The sequence below is a fragment of the Temnothorax curvispinosus genome, unplaced genomic scaffold, assembly GCF_003070985.1.
Source record: "Temnothorax curvispinosus isolate PA1 unplaced genomic scaffold, ASM307098v1 QBEX01014079.1, whole genome shotgun sequence".
Lineage (NCBI taxonomy): Eukaryota > Metazoa > Arthropoda > Insecta > Hymenoptera > Formicidae > Temnothorax > Temnothorax curvispinosus.
The window spans coordinates 455508-480209 of NW_020223859.1; the positions used below are offsets into that span (position 1 = coordinate 455508).

Genomic DNA, 24702 nt, shown 5'->3' on the forward strand with positions numbered 1-24702 from the left:
TGTGTGTGTGTGTGTGTGTGTGTGTGTGTGTGTGTGTGTGTGTGTGTATCTGTGTATCTGAATTGAAATACAGTTATGCCATACACATCCAAAAGGGAATTAGTCGCGAGACATTTTAATGCCATTAGCTCGCAGCGGTTTATCTCGAACCAGGCATGCATATGTTCTATATGTGTATGAAGTCTAATGCGTCACGTAACCTATTCGTGGATATGAGACATCGGGGTAAATTGACACAGCTTTGCCTGACAAGCGGTTAGGATTATTAAGCAATTTCTACACGTTTAATTATGTTCAGTCGTAAATGAAAATACACGCTATAGTCACCTCTTTGTCTTATTGTTAGTAAAAATATTAGCTATATACATGTATTTATACATTATTTAAAACGAACTTAAACGATATCTCCGAAAAGGTTGTTGATACAAAAAATATGAGAGAAGATGTTTTAGGCGAAAGATATATATCAAAGTAAATTGTGAACTTCGTACCATGTACACCGCGTTTGTAAAGTCAGTCGTGCAACGAGTGTCAGGGCTCATGGTGATCCCCGTCACGTGTTTGAACGCATACGTCGCACGCGTATCGGGCGTACAGGGCGTACACGAATGTCACCCGCTGTCATTCTGTGAACGTCGAATAAATCATTGTCGGCAAGAGATATGCTCTGTTTGCTTGACGGCCGAATCTCTTGCTTTGGAAGCTTAAAACTTGCCAATTCAACGCTACGTATATAGACCGCAATAAAGTATCGAAAGCATGCGTTATTTTATTAAATCGTCAAGGAATAACGAAACCAAAATAACTTCGTCACTGAAGAATATGGCACAAAAACTGGAGCCCAAATTTTTGAAAGCATTGATCATAAATTCTTTAAAAAATATGTAATTAAGGTAAATACGGCATACCTGACATACATATTTTACATACAGAAAATATATTTAAGTATTTTAATGACAAATAGATAAAATTATAATATCACGCGCTACAATATAAAAAATTTGTAAATAACGTTTGTAAATAAGTCAAACATGTTTTAAAGTAAATTGTGCGGTTATTTGAATATAGAAAGTATAAACCTTTCATATAATACAACATATGATTAAAAAATATCGATTTTTTAATAGTTTAAATATCTAAATGTTAAAAAACTCTCTAGTTCCCCGCAATTAAATTAGCATGTATACCTATAACTAAAGTGTCGATATTATTAAAAATATAAAATATAGTTTGCTTCTCAAATAATATAAATGTTGTTCCATGTATGTTTCACGTATGTGTGATCGATCGAATAATTATAGTCGAATCAATCACACGCGATTACTATCTGATAATGCGTGTATATAAAGTCGTAATAACACAGAATCTGAAATCGCGGATCTCCATTGTGCTCAGCGTCGCCTATGTACATACTTAGGTATGTAGATTGCGTGCCTCGACACGTGCCATTAATGGCTGATGGCTCCAAAACTCACGCCATTTTCTATCCTTCCGCGCACTCCAATAAAAAGGTCAATTCCTTCGACGCGAAAATGACTGTCGTGCGATAGCAATTCGTATTATGTAAATTGTATATAGCATGTTTTTCAACCTATAGTTTTATAACATGAATTTTGCGCAACGTACAATTTTTCTCTCGCGTATGATTAATAATTTATTACGTACCCGTCAGCATCGACATCTTACGCTTGAAAACATTCGCAACAAACGAGATAGCACCATTTGCAAAATTAAATTTGTCTGTCGGTTGTTTCAAATAAGAAATTTTTATTGCAAGTGTTCCGACACATTTATCTTTACAGATATTTGCCGGTCTTTATTAACGAATTGGATAACGCGTTAATATAGATGCGGAAATGATACCGTTGAGCTCACCATTACGTCAATGCGTCGTCCCTCATGCTTTGGCGTCCGATGCGAACATTCCTCGACGTGCGGACGACTTGTCGACCGAATCCGCGTAAGCTTGCACGTCGCACCAATTCATGATCGATGCACTTCTTCGCAAATACGTCACGTTTCCGAACGGCAAACGACCGGAAATGGGACGCGCTCAGGATGAACGCTTTTCGAACGAAATCGCCACCACGCGAGATCTAGCCCGCCAGTCACATTGAACGATCGCGTTCCTACAAAACGCACGCACAATGCTCGCCTTTCCGATCGTGCACTCTCATTCACGGCCCCTTATATGTAAATCGAAAATTCTGCTCCGATCTCACGATCACGAGAAGATTGTCATCGTTAGATTGAGCCTTTCCAATCTCGAATTAATTATCTCGAGGTATCACAATGATACATTCATTCTAGCATACAGAAGCAAAAAGGCGCGAGAAGAGATTCATTATACTAATTTTAAGTAAACACGATGTTAGGAAAGCATTTTAAGGCTCACGTGTACGCGCGATTTTCCGCGCAATGTAAATTCGGCACACCTCGAAAGTACTTTTTAATTCCGGACTTAACTTTTAACGAAAAATAGTGAACGTGGTAAAGCCACGCAAAGAAGGGGTTGTTAAGCACAGCTGGCAGGGTGCGATGCACACGACTCTCCAGCGGCAGTTGACGCGACACTAGAGAAAATCGGACTTCGCTTGCCGCCACAGGACTCCGGACGCCTGCGCTCTCCGTTCTCGCCACCACGAGCCACAGGATTTCGCATAAACAGCGCGTTCGCGACTCTGGTATTCCAAGAGATGAGTATATGTATATATCATGGACGGTCGAATCGAAAGTTCCTTACACACGATTCGCACCATCGTTTATTTCAACGGTCAGGACGAATTATTTGATTGTCGATTGAAAGTGTTTACTCGGTTTCTCTTTCAAGCAGTTGTTTGAATAGATCTAACAAACATTCGGCGGTTGCTGGACAAGTTTTACTTATATATTTTTGCAACCAGAGAGTCATCCGTTTAGAATGTTTAGATCAATAAAAGTATTGCGAAAGAAATTACCAATTTAGATGGACATTACAAAAGATTGATTCACAGCAAAATTCACATAACGGATGCGGTAGTTAACACATTCCCGCGATTATTTCTACTATAAAAGATTATCGAGTTCTTTATATCACAACGTTAAAGAGAGATGCACATTGCTACGTATAATGAAATCATAACACTATTCTAGATAGACGGCGGCTTCGTGGGCCGTCGAGTGAAAATCAACGAGATAGATCCAAGTTTAATCCGCATTCAGCAAGTTATCACGACTATATAGTCAATTGAGCTATAGTCAACGCAATAACTATTTGCAATCTCTAAATATCTATCTCGTAGACGGTTGGGACAGTTTATGCCGGCAAGTAGGTATATCATTAGTACATCGCGAGGGTGATTACGTGCGCTTTAAATAGCCGGCAATAAAAGGAACTTCCGCTTTAATTCGATATAGCGTCACGGGTCATTAAGTCTGGCTGTTCTTCATCATTTTATCGCCAAGATATACTTCGCGAGTATCATTGGTCTCACGAACAACTTCGCCGTTAAAAAATCTTGTTATATATAAAGAAAATTATTGATTATTATACTATACAAAACTTGGTAATGTCTTTTATAAACGTTCTATATAATTTTTAGAAAATAATCTGCAGTAAGGTTTCGTACAATTTTTATTATGTGTATAAAATCACATTTTCCTTCAGATTATTTAACAAATTTAAATGAGATACTCAGCTGTTGTTTCTCTAGATAATTATAAGACACTCCCTTTAACATGCGATATGCATAAACCTAAATTAGCAAACCAATTAAAAATCTCTCTCTCTCTCTCTCTCTTATATATATATAAATATATATTTTTTATGTAAACGTATAATGCCAATAACATACATTTATTTTAAATACTAGATTTTCCTTTTCTCACCCTTTCTTTTTTAGCTGACTGCTCTAAAGTTTATTACGGAGCGTAATCCCTTTTTCTTTTCACGACAAAGTTAGTTCAAGAGACATTGATGTAATACGGAATAATGGTTTCGTTTAAGTTTGCAAAGTGCTATGTCACACGACGGTTTTAACCATAAAATTAGTTTTTTGAATGACCGTGCGTTGAATAAATATTAATATAATCGAAGAAAGACACACATATATATGTATGTATGTATAAGGCAATCGAAGGAAAATAATTATTCTCTTTAATGAACTAAATATGCAATACTCGACTATAGAGAAAAAAATTGCAAAATTATATTTAAATAAAAATGGAACGTAGTACTCTACTTATTTTACTAATACATTAATGAATATGCAGTTGAAGAAAAACTCTCAAGAAGGAGAAACGAGACGTAATGATGGCACTTGAAAAATGAGTAAAATAAAATTCCCATGGGAAAGCTTTTATACGTCCATTTGCATCAGAAACATTTCTCCATCATCAATTATAACTGAAAAGCAGAGATTCCAATATTTCTTTGCCCATCCAATATATGTTTCAATGTCAAACTATCTCGAGACCTAAGATCTTTTATATTTTTGACGTACATTACTTCTCTCGAGATACTTTTCATAGAAAAATAGATTTTAATTTCATAACTGAAAAGTCACATATAAATGTTCTTCTATATTATGCATAAAATGAAAATGTGTGTCAACAATAAGTAATTTCTTCAAGTAATTAATTGGCCCAATAAACGATTACATAAAAGATAAAGAAAAAAATTTACATTATATATATATATATATATATATATATATATATATATATATTAATAAACTTAACATGTTGCATGTATAAAATCCTTCATTCTAATTAAACGGGCACATTTCTTCTCAATAATATAACGATACGATTCTCGAAACTTACGAGCAATCAAAAATTGTAAATAAAGCACCGACGCGCGACGATAGGTTCGTACTTGGCACGATTCCAATCTTTTATCATAGATCGTAAAGCAGATACCAACGACCCACGCTTCTGAATATGTCGTATCTCACAGTCTACGAAAATTACAGATTCGGCGGATATTCGGGCAGACGATTCTTGATTTCATGTATAATCTCAAAAATACGCGACTTATACGCCGGCTCCTTCTCGAATTGATAGCGCACGAGTTCCGCTCGTCCGTCCCCGTACAAAGCTTGCTCAAATTTTTCGGTCGAGTTGCAGAAATCCGTAGTTGCCTCACTGGATAATAGCATTATTTGCAGATTGAGCGCAGCATAAACAAGTGCTATGTCTTGCGCCTCTGTGTAACTCTTCCGGAATGCCGTCCAAGATAAATAATTCTCCACATCGAGACCTTCCTCTGCCAGACCCTGAGCGAATGAATCGTGATAAATTCTGGCAAAAAAATCGAAATGACGATCTCTAATATTTCGATCAGTGATTAAATACAGACAGCATACAAAATCGATAGCCGGAGGACAATAACGAAGAAACTGCCAGTCTATTATGTAACAGCCATTTGTATTGCCGGACAAATCATGTCGGAACATTATATTGTTTGCCCAAATGTCGCGATGACAAATAACATTTCTATGCTCCCTCGATGGAGCCAATAATCGTGAAATTTTTCGAGACCATTCAGTGATTCGTCGCTTAACAACAATCTTCTCCTTATCGTCAAATTCTTCGATAAGATCGATCGCAGCACAGAGGCCTGTAACACCGGAGGTGAGGAGTTTTTCCGATTTGTCGTCCTCGTCCACAAAGAGTACCTCGTTCAGCAGTTGTCCATAAAGATCGGAGATGGTCCGACCGCTCTCCCGACGAAGTCTCTCGTCCAGCAGCAAAGACCTCGAGTGGAGCCTTGAAAGAGTTCTCAGTAGCCAAACGCAGTGCTCTTTGTCGAACGGCACGTATTTGTTCAACGTAGCATAACCATCTATCGACGCATCCTCTAGAACGATTATGAGGTTTCGTTTGCAAAGGTAACACTCTACCATCCACTTTGGGGGTCCACCCGCACCCATCCGCGGCATCAAATCCGTATAAACGGTGATCTCTTTGTTGAACGTGTCAAATCGTTGCAAAAATTCGAACTGCGAACTGTGATCCGGCGGTGGAGCTTTGGCGAAGAACTGCAAACTTTGCATTTTGCCGTCAATCCGCGCCATAATGCGAAGATGATAATATTGGCCGAGGAAACCGTCCGTTCTGTCGAGAGGCTCCAACTTCCAGTCGACAAGTCGAGAGTTATCACTACCAAATTTACGTTCCAATATTTTATTAATGTCACAATCGTTCAAAAGAGACGTTTCCTGACGATTCTGCGAAGAAATCGATAATACGGAGCACGTCTTGTCGACATTTATCGCCGCCATACCGTATCGCCGCGCTTGTCTGGTCTATTAGGCAACATTGACGACTGTACACCGAATTTATATCGTACCTAACTCTCACGTGATCGTAACAGAAAATAAAGTTGTTTTCATAAACTTAGCGAGAGATACCTCCGCAAATATTTAACATACTATCTTCGTACAAAAGTTTATAGATTGCAAATAGACAGCTCGGCAGACATCAGTTGACACAGTAATAAATATCTCAAACGGATTGATATAATTTATGTGTCAACACTATAAATCTGTCCGATATACTTTAGCAATGTGATGAGAAAACGAATTATATGATAATGTGCCGTTCCGAGCAAATAAGATTCGTATATCGCGATAACGTGTCTGCGTACCGGAAATTTACTGACGCCACTGCACCAAGTGCGGTCGACTCGAGAAAAATGTTGTGGGATGAAGCCCGAATACTTGCGGCTTACAGTATTTATCTTGAGATGTACCTCGCGCCACGGCGAACAGTTGTTACGGTAATTAATTATCAGTGGATTTCTGGATTTTATGGAAATATGCGAATTTAAAATCATGGAGATATTTGCATATTGCGGTTATAATCGACTCATCGAGTAACAAACATTAGATTATATGTAGTTTCACTATCGTCGAAACATCGAAAACGCAACTTTAGATTATTACGTGTATGCGCGCATACATACATATATTATTGTTAACAATTAATCCGCACGAAACTTGCACGACCACTAATTAACGTCAACGACGCGCCAGCTAAACAGGTTTGGGAAAATAGATCTGTTAACGTTAATTATGTGTGTTACATAACCCGCTAAAGTATATACATATATACACACACCGCTTAATAAAATTACACGCGGCTCGATTTCATCGCCGCGTGTAATCGGTAACGCGTGACGTATATTGTACGTATACTTACGCATGATTGTTTTGCGACTGAAGGATGGAGGAAGGAACGAGAGGATATAAGCATAATAGGCCAGGCAAAGAAACCGTTAAAGTCCGTCGGGTGCTATAAAACAATTCGAAGGAGAAACTTGATGAGCCTCATCGTAACCGTCAAAATTTATTCCTTACTGTGAACGTATCTAACTTCTCGAAAGCAACTATTAATGGGGTCACACACACTATATAGCCCCCTCCCCTTTCGGGTTCGTTACTTTACGGTACCAAAGGTAATTCGATTAACTGCGTCCTGAAGCTAGGAACGGAGACGAGCCCGCTAATATCAATGTATATGATAGAGAAACCAATTTTAATTTACCTCTAATAAGGTTTTTCTCACAGCGTACGGTTTTCGCCTACCATAAAATTGTCCTCAATTTTACTGCGACAAAGAGTAAAAAATTTAATCAGAAATTACATTTTTAAATATTGTTGGCCAAATAATTATATATATTAAACTATAATTAATTTTGTCTAATGCTTTAAAAACTGTTTTAATAGCAAGAATGTGTATTCCCAAAAAATCCCAAAACATTATAACTTTTTTAAAGTTTTATGATTTCAACGTTGTTAAGAGATTAAATTCGCTTCAAGTCTCTCTTGCTTGAAAAATTGTACATTACATCGTATAAATAAATAATGACAAAAAACAGGTCACGAGAAGTCTCTAATTGCTGGTCGTCACCCAGTGCCACGAAAACGTCGTCAACATTTTCCTTTTTCTGAGCGAACGGCTATGTAGAGCCCAGCAAAAGTGGAATTCTCATTAATTGACGTAGTACTAATTAGACTTTTAATTAACGAGTCGGAAATAAACAACGATTTGCGAACAGATGTCACATTGCTCGTATCTCTAATGATTTAACTATCTATAGTAGAAGTAATGTCGACGCCCATTAATGCACATAAATTTGCGCAGTCTTCAGTAGTGATTAGCAATTCGTGGAAAGTCGCCCCCTTTCATCTCCACCTTTAATACTAGCTGTAAGTAGTTAACATGATTCGCTTGCACAGCAAATCTCCTTTTTCGAACAACCCAAATTATATTTTTTCCAAATTGCACTGTAATAAAATGCGCTTTCGTGAGAAAAGTATATATACCGATGCACCAAGCTCTGCATTCATATTCGATCATAAATTTAAAACTCACGTCGCCTACGATTATACCTCCGTCCTAGACAAAGTTCCGCGAGTTTTATATCGATCTAATGGATACTACTGTCTATTATTTATTCGATTGCATCGTCCTTCACATCTACACGAACATGTAATCACGCTGTCTAAGAAACGCTTGCTTTAAAATATGCAAAGACTCTTTCAGATAACTGATCTATCGCCGTGATAAAGCGATGTCGGGTGGTACGTTATATGTTTAATGGTCTAGCGTTTAAGCGTCGAAAGCTACGACGACGATTGTTCGCATATCATACAGAAGAGTGCAACGTTAAATCCCCGGTGTTATTCCCGCGACATGTATAAACGGCGGTAAAGAAAAATTTCTTTCTGACAAACGTCGCCGGGGCTGAAGTCGGCGCACTTTCCGAGTCTTGAGTTTCAAAGATCTCGCGACATTTCGCATGAAACTCGATGCCGAGTTGCGAGCCGAGAACGGAAATTTATACGTGTCTGTATACGTGCACCCTCCCCTTCCCCTTCCCCTCCCTCTGCCTCTCCCTCTCTTTTTCCGTGGCATTTCCTTTTGAGTATTCAGAAGTAAAGCAATCCCGGTATCAACCTCACTTCCACGATATCATACGGCATACGGTAAAGAAAACAGAAATGCCTAGAGACGCAAGAGATGTCCAAGCACGAATAGCTTGGAAAAACACGAGATGCAATTGTTTCGATCAAATGTAAAAAAAAATGTGTTTAAATCTTAAATTGCTATTAAAGGTGTAAAAATTATTATGCATTGTTGATAGCGTATTCGTATTAGCTACCAATATCGATAATAAACATAAGCTATTTGCAAATCTGAAGATTTGTGCACAAAATTAAAAATCTCTGCGGCGACGCTTGAGAAAAATATTCGCGACGAATACAAGATAATTTTAAAGGCATCGAATTTATAAATTAGGCGATCGATGCGATACTATTAAGTCTTAAAAGCAATTTTATGATAATATCTGTACTTTATTTTTATGTACATAAAATCCTTTTTACTGATCTGAGGAATAAATCCTGATAGTAAACACTGTACTCCTCTCAGCATGCAATAAGAGAGAGAGAGAAAAATAGAAAAGATATCGCCTCAAAGACTAAAACTATTTAGTTTTAAAGATAAAAATTTTTTATGTAAAATATTTTCAAAGTATACTGTATAATAAAAACAACAGAGTATCTCGCATTGCTAATACCAAACTTTCAATACAAAATAAAATATAGCAATAATAAATTGCCTGTCAATTAGATTAGATACGCATGAATCGCAAAATAATTCTTTTAATTCTTACAGATTAAAAGTGGCCCACGTTAAATTTATTTTGAATAATATAAATGTTACAGGATTTCCTTGTCAAGGTAGAAAAATATTTATCGTGCCGGAACAAAAATAATTCATTGATAAAAAACTTTGTGTATCGTAGTCTGTAAATCGGGTACGCGCGATACCACGCGGTTTACGGCACCATATATACTTTCATTTTACCTGTTGTGCTCCCGGACAAATCCTATACATTGTCAATATTGTTACCCGTTTATCCAATGTTTGAAAACACCACGCAGCATGCTAATATTAATTGGCACGTGCGTTAGCGTATTCTGTCCTATATGTCAAATGTAATTCATTTATCGTGTCTTCGAAACTTGCTTTAATTTTAATCAAGCGTGAGCAAAACTTTGAGCGAACTTTAAACGCGCATAAAATTCCATACAATGGACGTCTTCCAGGTTCGAAAACAAGAAACAGTCAAGTCGCGGCATTTTTTGCTTGAATAAAATCACGTAGACTCGTTATTTCATATGCTACAAATTAATTTTTTGCTAATGATTTTTTTGTATATCTTTCATCTGTATTTTGTCTCGAAATGAAAATGTGGGTATACAATTTATTGTTAGAAAGCTTCTCGTTCCAATCTATCAGGTGTCAGGTATCAGGGGTCAGGGGTCAGGTGTCAGAATGAGATGGTTCCGACTATAGAAATCCCTGGTTTTGCTCGATCGAGCAAATCTCATGTCGGGATAATCGATTTGGACTCTATTCGGTCGACCGTACCAGTGATTAGCAGTCATTGGCACGACGTGACGTTTGTCCTCCTCGTGTATCCTCGCCCAAATGAAACTCGGCTTCGTGCGATCACATCGCGGTTTACTCGGATCGAAGGGAGTTACGTCGTCTCCGTGCAAACGATCATACGCCGATCTCGCGCCGACGCCGATTCGACGTCTCTCCTCTCGCTTGCGATTATCGAAATACGTCGTCGAGTGTCGCTCGGTCGATGGCTCTGCCTTATTATTAATTTATCACCTTATATCCACATTTATTATCTTCATATAATTCATTTACACACATGTAGCCTTTTACACGTATATAAAGTTTTAAATAAATGTTTCAAGTATGATTTTAATAACCCGCGGATCCCTCTATCGTGTACGAATCCATCCTATATCATTTTTCATTTTTTACATAATATATAATGAAGCAACAAATCAATGAACATATATGTTTTCTAAGATGTCTCTAATCTAAAAGTTTGAAAGCTATAAGATATAGCCTTCGTTGTCGATGCATGGCATAAATATAAATACGGAGGTTTATTCTCTACGACTCTGGCGTAGTCTGCGTTATATTGTGGTATGCCGTAATATGCTTCGTAACGAGTTACGAGAGAAGAAAAAATCGTTAACTTACCACACTCGAACGTTTCATCTCGTTCCGGATGCTAGCTTCCCATCCCCGCATACGCATCCACGGAGTAATGAATTCGGTGCGATACATACTCCAACTCGAACTCCAACCTCCAACGTCCGGGTCCGCTGACAATTTACACTCGGGATATTGCCGAAACGCTCTACATCTACGTAAATAACCAACTTTGGACTTTGGATGTGACTATGTGACATCGCGCACTTTTTGCGAAATAAACGCGAAACATTAAACGAAACATGAAACGCGAGACGCGCACGGACCGCGGGCCGCGGAATGCCAAGTTGCGGACTATATTACTGTAATCGGAAACGGGAACTATACAAAAAAGAATTTCTCGGACAGTTTAGCGCGCTCGTTTGAAAGAAGCGTGCCGACACGACGAGACGACGCAACCGCGACGCGACGGTGCCGAGTCAGCCGAGTCACGAGTGCCGATGACGACGACGACTGGCGACATCCAGGAAACGCCATCTCGCGAATTAAGCAGCAAGCATGGGATATATTAGTTCAAAGAGTTGGTGTCACGCGGCGCTACCAGTGCACTACCATACCTTGACCCTTGTGTTGTGCTTATGCCTCGTATATCGAAAAATCGAAAAAGTTTATTATTTACGAAGCTTTAGAGCGTTTCGGCAATATCACGAGTGTAAATTGTCAACAGACGTTGAAGGTTGGAGTATGTATCGCACCGAATTCATTACTCCGTGGATGCGTATATCGTATATCGTATATCGTATATGCGGGGATGAGAAGTGCGTGTATAGCTAGCATCTAGCATCCGGAACGAGATGAAACGTCGAGTGTGGTAAGTTTACGATTTTTTCATCTCGTTACGAAGCATTACGGCGTACCACAATAATACAGAGTCGTAGAGAATAAGACAGCAAATGCTTTCACAATCACATAAAAATAATAGAAATAAAGAATGAGATTTAATTTGGTCTAGATAAAGAGAGACTAACACACGTTTAATGAATGAAAAAAGGAGCTCTATCTTTTCGGTGTACGCATCGTGTACTATACAGTTAAAATTAATTTAAAATTAAAATTAAAATTAAAATTAAAATGAGAAAGAGAAGAGGAAGACAGTAAAAATTTTAAACATTTAGTTATATACCGAAAGAATTAATATAATTGAATTATAATATAATTTTCCAATGACAGGCATATTTTAGAAAATATAAAATAAACAAAATACATAATTTTCAAATTTCCATACATAAAATCAAGAATATACGAATTAAAAAGTTAAAGATTCTGTTTCTTTTTATTTCTTTTCTCTCAACATTTTTCTAGATTTTTTATTTTCTTATTCTTGTTTACATGTAGCGATAATTTAATAATTTTCATACGTGAGAGCACGAGATTTCACGCGTCCAGTCTATGATGTCACTTTTGCAGTCAAATCCCGCGATTCAACATAGACACACACCTTGTACATTCTAAACTCTTATCGCAAAAGGGTAGGTAGGTAATAGGTATACTCTAAAAGTGCAACGCGCCTTTTTCACTCGCTGTCGTTTCCGAGTAAAATGTTGCCCTTGGTAACATCTACGGTCCACGGTAACGTCAGCCTGCACTTACGAATCTCAAGCGCTCTGCTCTCTGCTTACATTCTTTACTTATTTAACCAAACCTTTTACATACATATACGTACCGTATCGTATCGTTTTTATTCCTGTTTAATTTCACGTTTTTTCTCGTCTTTGTTTCGGTTCTTTTATATAGAGGATTTTATTAACTTTCATAATAAACTATACAATTGCCAATTTTTTGTATTGACTTAATTTAGATAAGATTGAAAAATATATATTTAAATTTACGAAAAATGGGAAGGGTAAATAAATGGAAGCGTTGCTTGTACGGAATACCGGAAATACTAATCAATAACAATAACCGTGCTTTTTGTTAAAATAAAACTTCCGTTGCTACCGTCAGAACGTTACGCTTTTAAAGATTCACCGGTCTGTTAACGAAAGGCAGGAAATAATCGGATTCACAGTGAAGATTCTCTAGAGTATACGGATCATGCCATTCCGTTTTTCTTAATGAAATGGCTATAACAACGATTACGTAAATAACAACTTAGAAATAACTTATATATAACAAATTAACCATGCAGCGAATTTAAAAATTTAATTATGTATCAATTGTTTCGTGTCTTCTTTTATTTTTTATAGTATACAATTACAATAGCTTTCCTACATTTTTCAGTTGTAATACGTACAATGTATCCTTCATTAGCTTTTTTACAGCTTTCATTACGTCGTTAACAAAAATCAATAAAGAGTATAGTGCACAACGATCTTCGTAACAGAATTGAATTTCCACGTAAATTATATTTTATGGACCTATTAAAGCAACACTTTACGCAACAATGTAACGATATTAATGATTAAAATCAACGTCGTAACGTCTAAAAGCGTCTCTTGCTTCGTAAAACTACAACAAAAGCTTTGATACTCGATTAAAGAGCATTTGCTTAATTTGCGTGTACAGCTGCTGTTCTTTTTGTCACGTTCGTTACGTTGCCGCATCGAAACGAGACAGATCTAATCAAGTCAAACTGAGCGCGCGGTGCGGTTAATTACCTAATGAAGTTAGTATGAACAATCATCGGGATTGCGCGGAATCGACAAAATTCCTTAGTTTTATCACGTTTTATCGTTTGTCAAATTTCGTTTTTAAATTGATTTGTAATATTTTTTTATGTAATAACTAATACCATATTCGAAGCCTTTGAAATCATATATAAAATATCTTTGGGTAGAACCTCGTTGTAGTGCAGCTAATACTGTGCACTTTTACAGATTGTTTTCCCAAAATTGTTAAAAAATCTTTCGTGAAGTTGCTTCCTGTTTTAACTAAATTCGATTCTAATAAAATATAAGAAAAAGAAAGAAAGAGAGGGAAAATTGGGTGACTGTTTTACGTCGGCGAATCTTTCGCATTTATCTCTAGCGACCAAAGAGGAAATCTCGACCGTCGCGGTCGTATCGCTGTGCGAATCGTGCGAAATCCTCCTAAAAATCTCGACTGAGATAGCCTAGAACGGATAGAACACAAGTACACCTTCGCGGAAACCTCGCACTACGCTAACTCTACCTGAGTACTCCGGCCGGCCGTATTCCAGATATATGATAAAATCTCTGTAAGCCATCTTACCGAAATTCTACCGAAAAATATGCGCGATTTAATTCTACGATAATAAAAATAGATAGGAGAACTCGATAAATTCGAAAGTACCTATCTTTGATCGTATAGTTGAAGAAATTGACCTGCGGAGCAAAAGAGTCGCTGAAAGGCGAGTAAACTACAGCCGAAGCATATGCGGTTCATACGACGACACAAGATAGAGCTTAATCAGGTTCGACTAGTTGGCAGGTGCGAGCGTCACGCTTGCAAGAATAAGGAACAAGTGGTATCTCCAAGAAACTACGTGGTTCTGCTATCTTGTACTCGAAGCAAGAAACATAAGTCCGGATCGATACCAGACATCTAGCAAAATGTTGTCTCGGTGGCTTTCCGCTTCATATTTAGAGATATTACAAAGCTTTTTTTTATATCATCGTACGCTGTCTAATTCAAACAGGAATGAATTTCTAGCTTAGTTTGACTCGATTTTAGAATTCCATCGATGTTCGTACGGCCTTTCAAGAAAAATTCCAGCAATGTTCGTGTCGATTGATCGTCCGGGCTCGCGTAAGTAAACTAATCTTTTACTGTTATGCCAGACAAGACGTATCCGGAGATTTTTACCGCATTTGTGCCGCGACTGCGCCTATATTTACTGTGGTTCACGTTCCAAAGAGGAACGTCTCTTTCTCACTTTTTCTCTCTCACTCCTTTCTCACCCCCTCGCCCCTCCCCCCTCCTCTCTCTCTCTTTCTCTCTCATGGAAAGTAGAGACCCCATGGAACAGTGCATAGACTCGGGTCCTCGTTACGATCGGCCTATACGACCAATGTTGAATCGTTCGAGGCGTTCGCGTTCGTGTTAATGGCAACGTGTCTCTCCGGTATACCGTTAAAGCCTCTGCGATGCTCACTGAACCTAATTAATGACGCGTTCACGTTACGCCGGATACACCACTAGGCCTATAAGTGACCAGCCGTGAGCCATCGAGGATGGCGCTCTCAAATACGCGCACGTGCTGCCGCTCAACATCCGTCTTACTAGCTGTCACACTATTACCCACCGCACTTCAACTACTTAGTAGATGGCCGTGAATAGATGGGCGGTAGACAGCCGGCACGTGCGAGCGCACGATGAGCGCATAGATCGTTCGCGCTCATCTGTATACACACGTATAATTATCTCCCCTTCTTGTACTTGATCCGAGTCCGAGATCTCGTCGCGCCGCGTCTCGCGCCCCGATCATCTTTTTCTCGCCGGAATTGCTCATCCGCGACGTCTACGAGCGGCATAAATCAAACTTACGTGCTCATTCTTCGATCGAGTTGCGAATAACATCGAGTAGTCGTTGTAATCACATCGATTCCCAACTCAGAATATGATTAAGTATTTGTGTACTTGTATTTAATTACGCGGAGGAGGAGGGGGAGGGGGCGGGGTGCAACGTAGCGCGCAATAATCGGTTCCGCTCGAGTAATGATTTATGTTCCTCGCGTGCGTACACAGAATGTCGTAGCACAAGTTGTTTGTTACATTCGCGAAATGGGAGAGGCATATACGTAAAAAGTACAACACGTTGAAACCTAACCAGTTCCTGGGGAACTGACAACACGTGTGTTGACTCTATCCAAAATACGTGTAAGTCTTTCAACTACTAATTTATTTAGCACCATTACCTGGGATACGGTAGCCGTTTGCCAACTGGGATTCCAGCACGCATAATCACTGTGTACGTGCGCCAGAATGGCTCCTCTCGTAATGCCGAGACAGCCAGACAGCTGCGTCTTGAGGAACGCGGTGTCAGGGGTCCGGGTCGAGGCGTGGTGCGGCGCGGCGTTCCGTGTAAGTTGCGTGTAGAAAAGCCGTTGCTCCAAGTTACCTCGCGCGCGTCTCAGGGCGTAGTCTTTTCTTTCATCTTTCATCTTTTATCTTTCACGCGGCTACGTATGGCGACGATGCGACGATGCGACGATCGCGGAATCACTCGGTTAATGCTTAGTTAAGTAATGGGCAGCGCGCGAACTCACGAGCTGAACAAATAATAGGCTACCACTCGATGTGATGACGATGGTGTCAAATCCTTCTTTTCTTCCTTGTCCTCTCACGTAACGGATTACCTTGGCCGTCTCGAGAGACGACTAATTCAACTCTATCCCGGAAACTCTACCCCGGAGGATGCATTCTATACTTACTCGAACCAAGTATACCCGCCGCGACGTATAGGTACCCGCTGAATACTCCATCGAAAGCGACCTTGGATTCAGCGAAGACCTTTGATCTCCTTCATCCCCGCGGTACACTCCACGATAAGCGCAAGATTCTGCGGAAGCTAGTTTATTCCAAGTAGCATCCACTTTTTAATTATTACATTAAAAAATGCGCAACTACGCAGAATCGAAAGTTCTACCGCGAGTAATATAATTGACATTTATTTCTTGACTGTGTTTACTCATAGGGGATCATCGTAATAATATGTTATACTTGTTTTCAGTGATATTTTTCTATGCAAATTAAAAGAATTGTGAAAATACAGCGAGTATTTCAAATAAATTTTTAAATATATCACACATTCTTTCACCGTCTGTTAATAATTGTGAAATTGTTTCCATTTTTACGCACAGTAAAAACTTGCTCATAAATTTTAATAAGTATCAGCGGCAATTACTACAAGTATATGTTAAACATACATGTATAAATATTAGAACACCATTAATTACATGCGATATTGCTAATGTTAGGGAATGCTCATTTATGTGAAAGCAGAGAAGCAGATAATTACAAATTCTAATGCAAGGTCATTGTGAGTATACGTATAGACGTATACAGGACCGCGTTCGATTTACCATTGGCATTTTATTCGACATACGAATCAATGTTAATTGCGTAGCACATATAATGTATCTTGATTTGTAGCTGTTTTTAAAGCTTAATTTTGATTGATAAGATTATATATAACCATTATATAAATTACACAATTTAAAACATATATCTTCAAAATTAACACAAACTACCTGCACATACAAAATTGAGAGACTTGTGAATTCCTATAAGACAAGAAAAATAATTGTGCTCTCTGATGTAAGCCTCACAGTCACTGTCTTCATTTTTGCGATAATTCTTATCTTTCATTCATATAAAATACGTGACAATGCGACCTTGACGCTGCATTTCGTTTTGAAATCTTCTGAAGTAATTTCGATCTTTTTTCTTCTCTCTCTTTCTCTCGCTCTCTCGCTCTCTCTCTCTCTCTCTCTCTCTCTCTCTCTCTCTCTGTATCTATCTATCTTTCTATCGCTTTCTATTTGTCTTCACTTCTCTCCGCGGAACCTCGTTGATCTGCACCAATAATCGCAATATCCGTACGCGCGATATGATGCGTATCACCATTCTATCAGTCCGCCTAGAAACTATAGCTGAAAAGCCGAGTGTCTGAAGTGAAATACAACTCGCGTGCTAACGCATTAATGTCCGGAATGGTTTGAATGGATTGCCATCATGAGTATGATGGCATTGATACTCTCGCACGAGGGATGTATTTGTAACATATTTTACCGACTTTTTGCGAGCTATTGCGCGAAAAGGTCAACAGTTTTTCGCGAGATATTGATTCTTTAGACATCTTAAAATTTTGATTTATTATAAACGTCGCAAAATTGCTAAAGTATCAAATTATTTACTATTTATATGACATAATATTTAATACTTGCTTTCAACAATATTAATGTGCCCAAAGTAAGGAATAAACATTTTTCAAATAAACATTTATATAGCGTCCGCTGTATATTTGCTCTAGCCAACACTTGGGTAAGTGCTATTGCTAATCGCGCGATTTGTCTGGTTCTTCATGAACTCGATGCACAACAACGCGGCTCACGTCAGCCGGTAGTATCTACGGCATATGCACCACTTTCGAACTTTTGACCTGAAAACGAAGAGTACAGTCGCATGGGGAGCACGTAGCCGTAAGTTAGCACGAGGTCTGTGGTAGAGAGACGCCACTGAATCTCGCTCAAAGTTCAGAGGTACTCGCGCGACCCCCAGGGCAAAGGTATCAAGCAAATAAGTATCTGTATGCACCTGAAATTCAACCGAGATCTCAGCAAGCCTCGCCACCGATTTCTTCATTGTCGAATGCCTCACTGTAAAATTGCGCTTAAATCTATGATAAATTTAAACTAATAATTACACATATTACTTCTTCCAAATTAATAGAAGCATTTAAAAAGTAATTTTTAAGAGGCTTAAAGATTATGTGATTGTTAAACTATAGCATTGATCAGGCAATAATTGTAACTATCGAGAATATTGAATTTATTTTACCTCCAAACGTAAAATAATTTGTAACAAGAAGAAGCCAGATTTTTAATTTGATTCTAAATTTAAAACGTTTCTATTCCAAATCATAGGAATGACACTGATTATTCTTATTAAACTACACTCTTTACAATTAACATACAGCACATCGCGCAGCATTAATTATCTAAATCGCCTCTGACAAAATAGGTTGCTTTTTAATTAGCTGTGGTCATTGATATGCACCTGACAGCGTTAAGAACATTCGCCGATACAAGAGGACAAGACAATGGCTGGCGACCCTGTTTCGTGACGTGCGCTCGAAAATGCGCATCACGTGCGCCCGGACGCGAAGTCTGTGGCTACTAGCGCATCTGAAGGTTTGGAGGTATTAATAAGATCACCGAAAGAAAGCCAAAAATGAAACAGCGTCGATGCTCTTTTTTGCGTCAAGTCATTCCTTTCATTACTATTTAAAACGATGGATAGTTAAGATAATATAAAATAGCTTCATATAATTATCACGAATACGAAAGAGACGGAAATCTTCTGGGCCGATTTCACAGTCTCCGATTAACTTGATTCTCTGATCAAACTCACTCTTCATCTCTTTCTAATTGTCTCCCCGTAGAAACAAGTTAATCGGAGAATCGGCCCTCAAATGATTATACATATAAGCTCGCTCTATCGTATGCACGTTCCATTTTCTAATTATATATCTTTTTTTTAATTACACTATTTACCAAGCATTTCCATAAACAGCAGAAAATTCGCGAAAAACATTATGCCACGTTAAACAAGTTATGCTTAAAACTGGACTCGAATTCTTCTGGAAACTTACATGAGAAACGTCCGCAGCATCTCGCCATAGAGCATTCTACTCTCAGAAATGACGGTAGCAAAGACTAGGTAGCAAAGACTGGGTAGCAAAGAGAGAAGTACTACCTTTTAGGGCAGTTAAATGCACAACGCTTCAACCCGTATTTCGTTTTCTCGTCACTTCTCGATCCGTCTGTGGCCTCGTCTCAGATCAAATCGAATCAACCGTCGCGTTCTGCCCTGCCTCTCGCACGACGCGAGACGAGCGCACTTATGTGGACGATCCCGCGATCCCGATTCTTCTTAGAACGCGCGAACTGGCAAGGGACCGCATCACGAGTTTTTAGCGCGATCATGGAAACGGAAACTGTTCCTTTTCTCTTTAGTTGTCAAGACACTTATCGCGAATAGCAACAAGCTGACCAAGCTGACCAAACTGAGTTAGCTAATAATGTTGTAATGCGTGATTATATCTAATGTGTAATTGAAGAAAAAGGAAAGCATAGTAAAAAAATACCAAATAAAGAAAAGGATGGAAAAGAATAAAAAAAAAAGAATGAAGATGTGAGAAAGATGAAATAATTATGATAAACGTGAGAAGGAAAGTGAGAAGTGGAAGTGGACAATTGGCTTATAAAATAATCCGAATTCGGAAAGACCAACGATAAAAAATAACATTAGTTGGTCAACTAACGTTAATAATAGTTTTGATTCGATAAATTTTAACTGCTCTTTATCTAATTTTCGAGGATATACTTGATGCCGATCGCGATAAACTACAATTGATCAGCAAGAAGCAACATGAATTCGTGAAAATTCTAATCTTTGATGGATGGTGGATGATGGTTGAATGGTTTACATTGAACGGTTATCAGGACATCTGTGCTTGTGTGCGGAGCAACATGAGCTTCAAAGTTGAAACGTGATACAATGTGTTGAAGGAAGCTTTTTCTGGAATCTAGGACGCAAGCTTACTAAAATTTGTAAAGGATTATAAGGCAACAGGATCTTTCCGTCGTGTCTCTGACATGCACTCACACGTGATCTAATATCACACATTCGCGAAGGCACGCCGGCCGTTGAGCGAGGAAGATTCTCCAGAACGGAGCTGCGATTGATCGATTTTGAAGGGATCCGAAGAATGTCGACGAAACGACAGTGGCGTCGATGGCAGTGGCGTAGTTTTCGGTAAATGTGTCGAAGCTCGCGAAAGACGCGTTGGAGCAATGTCGTTGCCCTCTTCTGCTCGGTCTGCTCGGCTGTCCGGCTCCACCACCGCCATCGTCATCGCTATCGCTGCTACCACTTGCCGTTGCCGCCACCGTTGTCCAGTTCTTCCTCTTTCTCTGTCTTGAACGTCGCTTTTTCGCTCTCTCTTTCCCCTCTCTTTCTCTCTCTCTCTCTCTCTCTCTCTCTCTCTCTCTTTCTCTCTCTTTCTCTTTCTCTTTCTCTCGCGATACTGCCACCGTCGCCACTACCATCACCGTCGCTGCCGCCGCCGTCGCTACCTCTGCCGTCGCTACATCCGCCGCTACAGGTACGTACTATCCCTGTCCCCTCCGCGCGAGACCATCCTCTTATTCCCACTCCTGCGGAGCACCTGTCGTACAAGGGAGTTGGGCGGGTTAGGGGCGCTCGACGGAGGTAAGTAGACGGTAGGTTATCAGTCGGCGGAACATCTTCGTCGCGAACGGAAACGCGAGCTCCCTGGTGTGGTAACGCGCGTATAGGGAAGAAATCAAGAAACAAGAATCGGGTGTGGAAACATCAATATCTATCCCAGTTATATCTCTACTGCAAATCGCGGTTCCATTTTTATTTGCACGAAAAAGCAAAGTAGTTTAAAGAAAAAGATCGCTAGTGTTTTCTAGCTACTTGAAGAAACTAAAAGAATACCGAGAGCCTCAACATCCGTGTTAAGACGCATTTCTGCGATAAGACACAGACACATTACGCGTCCACGACCGGTAAGTTGCAGTCGCACGATGACCGCGACCACGACCGCGCCAAGGTAAACGCTAGCAAGGAGGTCACGGCGCCGGTGAATTGTGTTAAGTGCGCCAAGCGACTTATTCAACGAGGTCTGCGAGGGATCTCGCCGTTAGTAGTGTACACGTCGGTGAACGACATACATCCGGCGACATAGCATCTTAACAATCGATATTGACGCAGCAAAAGAAACAATATTTAAACAAATACTACCTCCGACTAGTAAAGTTTCCGGATTAAGACGAAAGCGAAATAATAAGAGAATAAGAAAACTCTGCCGGGATGCTGCACGAGGAGCTATTGAGCTCCAGCTAACACGTGGCGATTACGCGCACACTCCACAGTTGCAAGGTGAGTCTTGCAACTATTGCAAACTCTCTGTTACTATTACTACTTGATTTATCTATCTTCTCTTTATGTTATTTTTCTGTAGAATATTTGATAGAAATTGTCTTTACGTGCGTATTGTTATATTTTCTTAGATTAAGTATAAAATTAAAAAATGACGTTAATGAGAGATAATAATAATTAGTCCCTGAAATAAATTTATAATGCATTACACGAGTATTATATAATTATTTGATATAACGTCATTAAATGATGCACAGTACAGATATTGTTTTTCATGTGATATAGACGCGGTCTTTCAATGAATGTTAATCGAGTCTGATTAGTGCACGAAAAACATTACAATGCCTTCCAGCTATCTAAAAATTAATCGGGATTAATGCTGCTAATTTGTATCAAATGTGCAAGTAGCCTTAATATCATAAAGTGTATTCCTTTTGATATAAACGAGCAGGCATCGGAGAAACGAATTATCTGCGGTCCACACTTGCGTGATCTGCTTACCGATGTAAACGCGTGCGAATAGAATGACCGCGCCGAAACAACCGGGCGGATAAGGTTCTTGGATGAGGAAATTGAGAGGGGAGAGAATGTGGTCGGTCGACAGGGGGGCAAGGAGGCCTCACTAAATTTTCGTGCCGCCGCGCTGGTCCGGACGCAATGTGCCTGAGATCCCCACGTGCTTTTAAACCGCCCCTCTCTCTCTCTCTCTCTCTCACACACACACACACACACACACACCACACACACACACACACACGCGCGCGCGCGCGCACATCTCTTATCTCTTTTTAATTTATCCCTCTTTTACTTCATCTCCTTATGTTCGTTCATCTTTACCTCACTCTTTCGTTGGCCGCTTTTCTCTTCATTGCTTCTTTCTCTTGCACATATAGATAAAGACTTCGTTCCAGCGGATCATCGACTTCATTCTCCTCTCTACGCTCCTTTCTTTTTCCCTTTCTCTCTCTCTCTCTCTCTCTCTCTCTCTCTCTCTCTCTCTCTCTCTCTCTCTCTCTCTCTTCGCTGCCTCTACTTTCATCGGTCTTTATCCCTCTCCAGCCTCTTTGGAGTCAAACTGATCAGCCAACCGCTCTTTGCGAAGCCCCAAGCACCAAGCCTCCAGACGGCCAAGAGTTAGCGCACGCATTCCGGTTAGCGGTCCGCCAAACGCATTGCCGTTACTGCTTCTTCAGCTACCGCCGTTGTTGCCCTCGTGTCTGTCGCCGTCGCGTCGTCTCACCATGAATGTCGGTCAACCCTTACTTTCTCGATGTAGAAGAAAATAGATCCAGTTGGTTGTATACATAGATCTCTGCACCTTTCATGATGAGAATCAACAATTAAAGAAGATTAGATTCGCAATGAATCAATTTTTTTACGAATAGAATGAGATAGCACATTAATTTAATCATTTCCTTCTATAATATACTTGTATGAAGTAACATATTTAAGTCACGATTTCTCCTAAATTACGAACAAATTAGATGTCACCTTCTATCGCGAAATCAATGGATTTGTGTGACTTGTTTTGTGAACGCGTCTAATATGCTATTATGCGAATTCGCCCTGTGATCGAACACTACCGAGATATCACTACCGGCGCGCAAGTATACGTGAACCGGATCCGAATAAGCTGGCATGCATACGCATGTATCACGGATACGATTTGTGTGAGACAGAATTTCCGTGAATCACTTGATTGCGTGTATATACACGGCACCATTCGAAATTGTGTCAGATATTTTTGCATGCTATTCGCTATTCGTGTTTAAGAATAATGTCGTTCCGAAACAAATTAGTAGCAGATTGCACGCGTACGATCTGATTTATATGGCACGTACGATATTTCATATGGCACATAATTTGACTTTGTCACATGCTTGGGTATTGTAAATTATAGATAAAAGATTAAAACGTATCATAAAAGATACAAAAAAAATGGAAGGATTAGTACAACAATCTTTTGAAACCACAGCATCAATGTTAGGTATGTAGGCCAAGATTTTTATTTCTGGAATGGACTGCATTTATGTGCATACCAGCATCGCCAAATTCACGGTTCGCACGGCGGGCGTTCTTTTCGAAAATTTGCATCGAAATAAGTCGCCGAACGTCCGTTTGCCCTCTCCGCCCATCGTTGGCGAGCAAAAGGAGTACACTAACGGTTTTCGAACAGGTGTCATCTCTTTTTTCCGCGCTTCATGAAATATTCACCAGGCATACGATTACGTTAGTACGGGCCGCACTAATCCATCCATCGACGACGTCGGGGCATTCAACTTCGCCGCATACGACTTGGAATCGCGCCCGACATAACTTTGCATTCGTTTGCCAATGTAATTCCTTGGCGAATTAACATTACCGTGTCACGACTTTATCTATTTATACGTTGAGACACCGGTACGTACCGTGGGAATAACGATTGTTTATATTTCCCCGATAATACCGACAACTATCACTCATTTACGAATGCTTAATTCAGAAAGACTTGTTTTATAAAAATTATGATCCTCTATTGTAACTAGAGAATCAATAATCTTTCGTAAGGGTAACAAAATATAAGTGTTAATTGTAATTTTAATTAATTCCCTATCGATGAGAAGATGCAACTATCCCTCGCAACCGTGATATACTATGAGATATAATCGGCAAAAGTCATCCATCAGCAACATACCAGAGCGAAAGAGAGACAGAAAGATTTATTTACAAGTGGTCATCGATAAAGCAATAATAACGCAGGTCGAAGATTAGGAAGATTTGCCTGATTTTTATTTATAACAAATAAAAAATGCTTAACAATGTCGTTGTGTCATTCAAAGAAATAATTAAATCGCTTTCTTTTATATTTACGTTTACGATAGGAAGTGCTCGTGGAAGTGCGTTTATCGCCGAGGTGTCGATAACTATACAGCTGCCAACAAGCACAGTTCTTACCCTGTATTTATCCATAATCGCATCGCGTGTGCACACGCGTGACGTGTCGTGCACACGCGTGCGTGTACACATTCTCCTACACGCGCTATTTCGCATCGAGCAGAC

The 24702-nt window shown here is 39.4% G+C and overlaps 3 protein-coding genes across 5 annotated transcripts in view; 1 reads left to right on the forward strand and 2 right to left on the reverse strand.

Annotated features, from left to right (window-relative positions):
* Positions 1-11298, reverse strand: part of LOC112464299 (suppressor of lurcher protein 1) — a 242439-nt gene extending 231141 nt beyond the window's left edge. The window contains exon 1 of one of the 2 annotated variants that reach the window (XM_025031213.1): positions 11059-11298. In XM_025031213.1, coding sequence (XP_024886981.1) covers positions 11059-11145 — 87 coding nt within the window. In that variant the 5' untranslated portion in view covers positions 11146-11298. Of the gene's footprint in view, positions 1-1875; positions 3772-11058 lie in introns of those variants that run through there. The other variant, XM_025031214.1, reaches the window with a different exon arrangement.
* On the reverse strand, positions 4307-6279 carry LOC112464305. Its single transcript, XM_025031225.1, has one exon. It carries the CDS (start codon positions 6261-6263, stop codon positions 4947-4949), a length of 1317 nt encoding a protein of 438 aa, XP_024886993.1. The 5' UTR covers positions 6264-6279; the 3' UTR covers positions 4307-4946.
* Positions 11299-11633: 335 nt separating the features above from the next.
* LOC112464301 overlaps positions 11634-24702 on the forward strand; it is a 28765-nt gene continuing 15696 nt past the window's right edge. Inside the window, exon 1 of one of the 2 annotated variants that reach the window (XM_025031217.1) lies at positions 11634-11881. The gene's annotated coding sequence lies outside the window, so the exon portion shown is untranslated. Of the gene's footprint in view, positions 11882-21014; positions 21664-24702 lie in introns of those variants that run through there. The other variant, XM_025031218.1, reaches the window with a different exon arrangement.

Coding starts and splice junctions, on each gene's coding strand:
- LOC112464305 (XM_025031225.1), bottom strand. CDS start 6,263: ATGGCGGCGATAAATGTCGACAAGACGTGCTCCGTATTATCGATTTCT.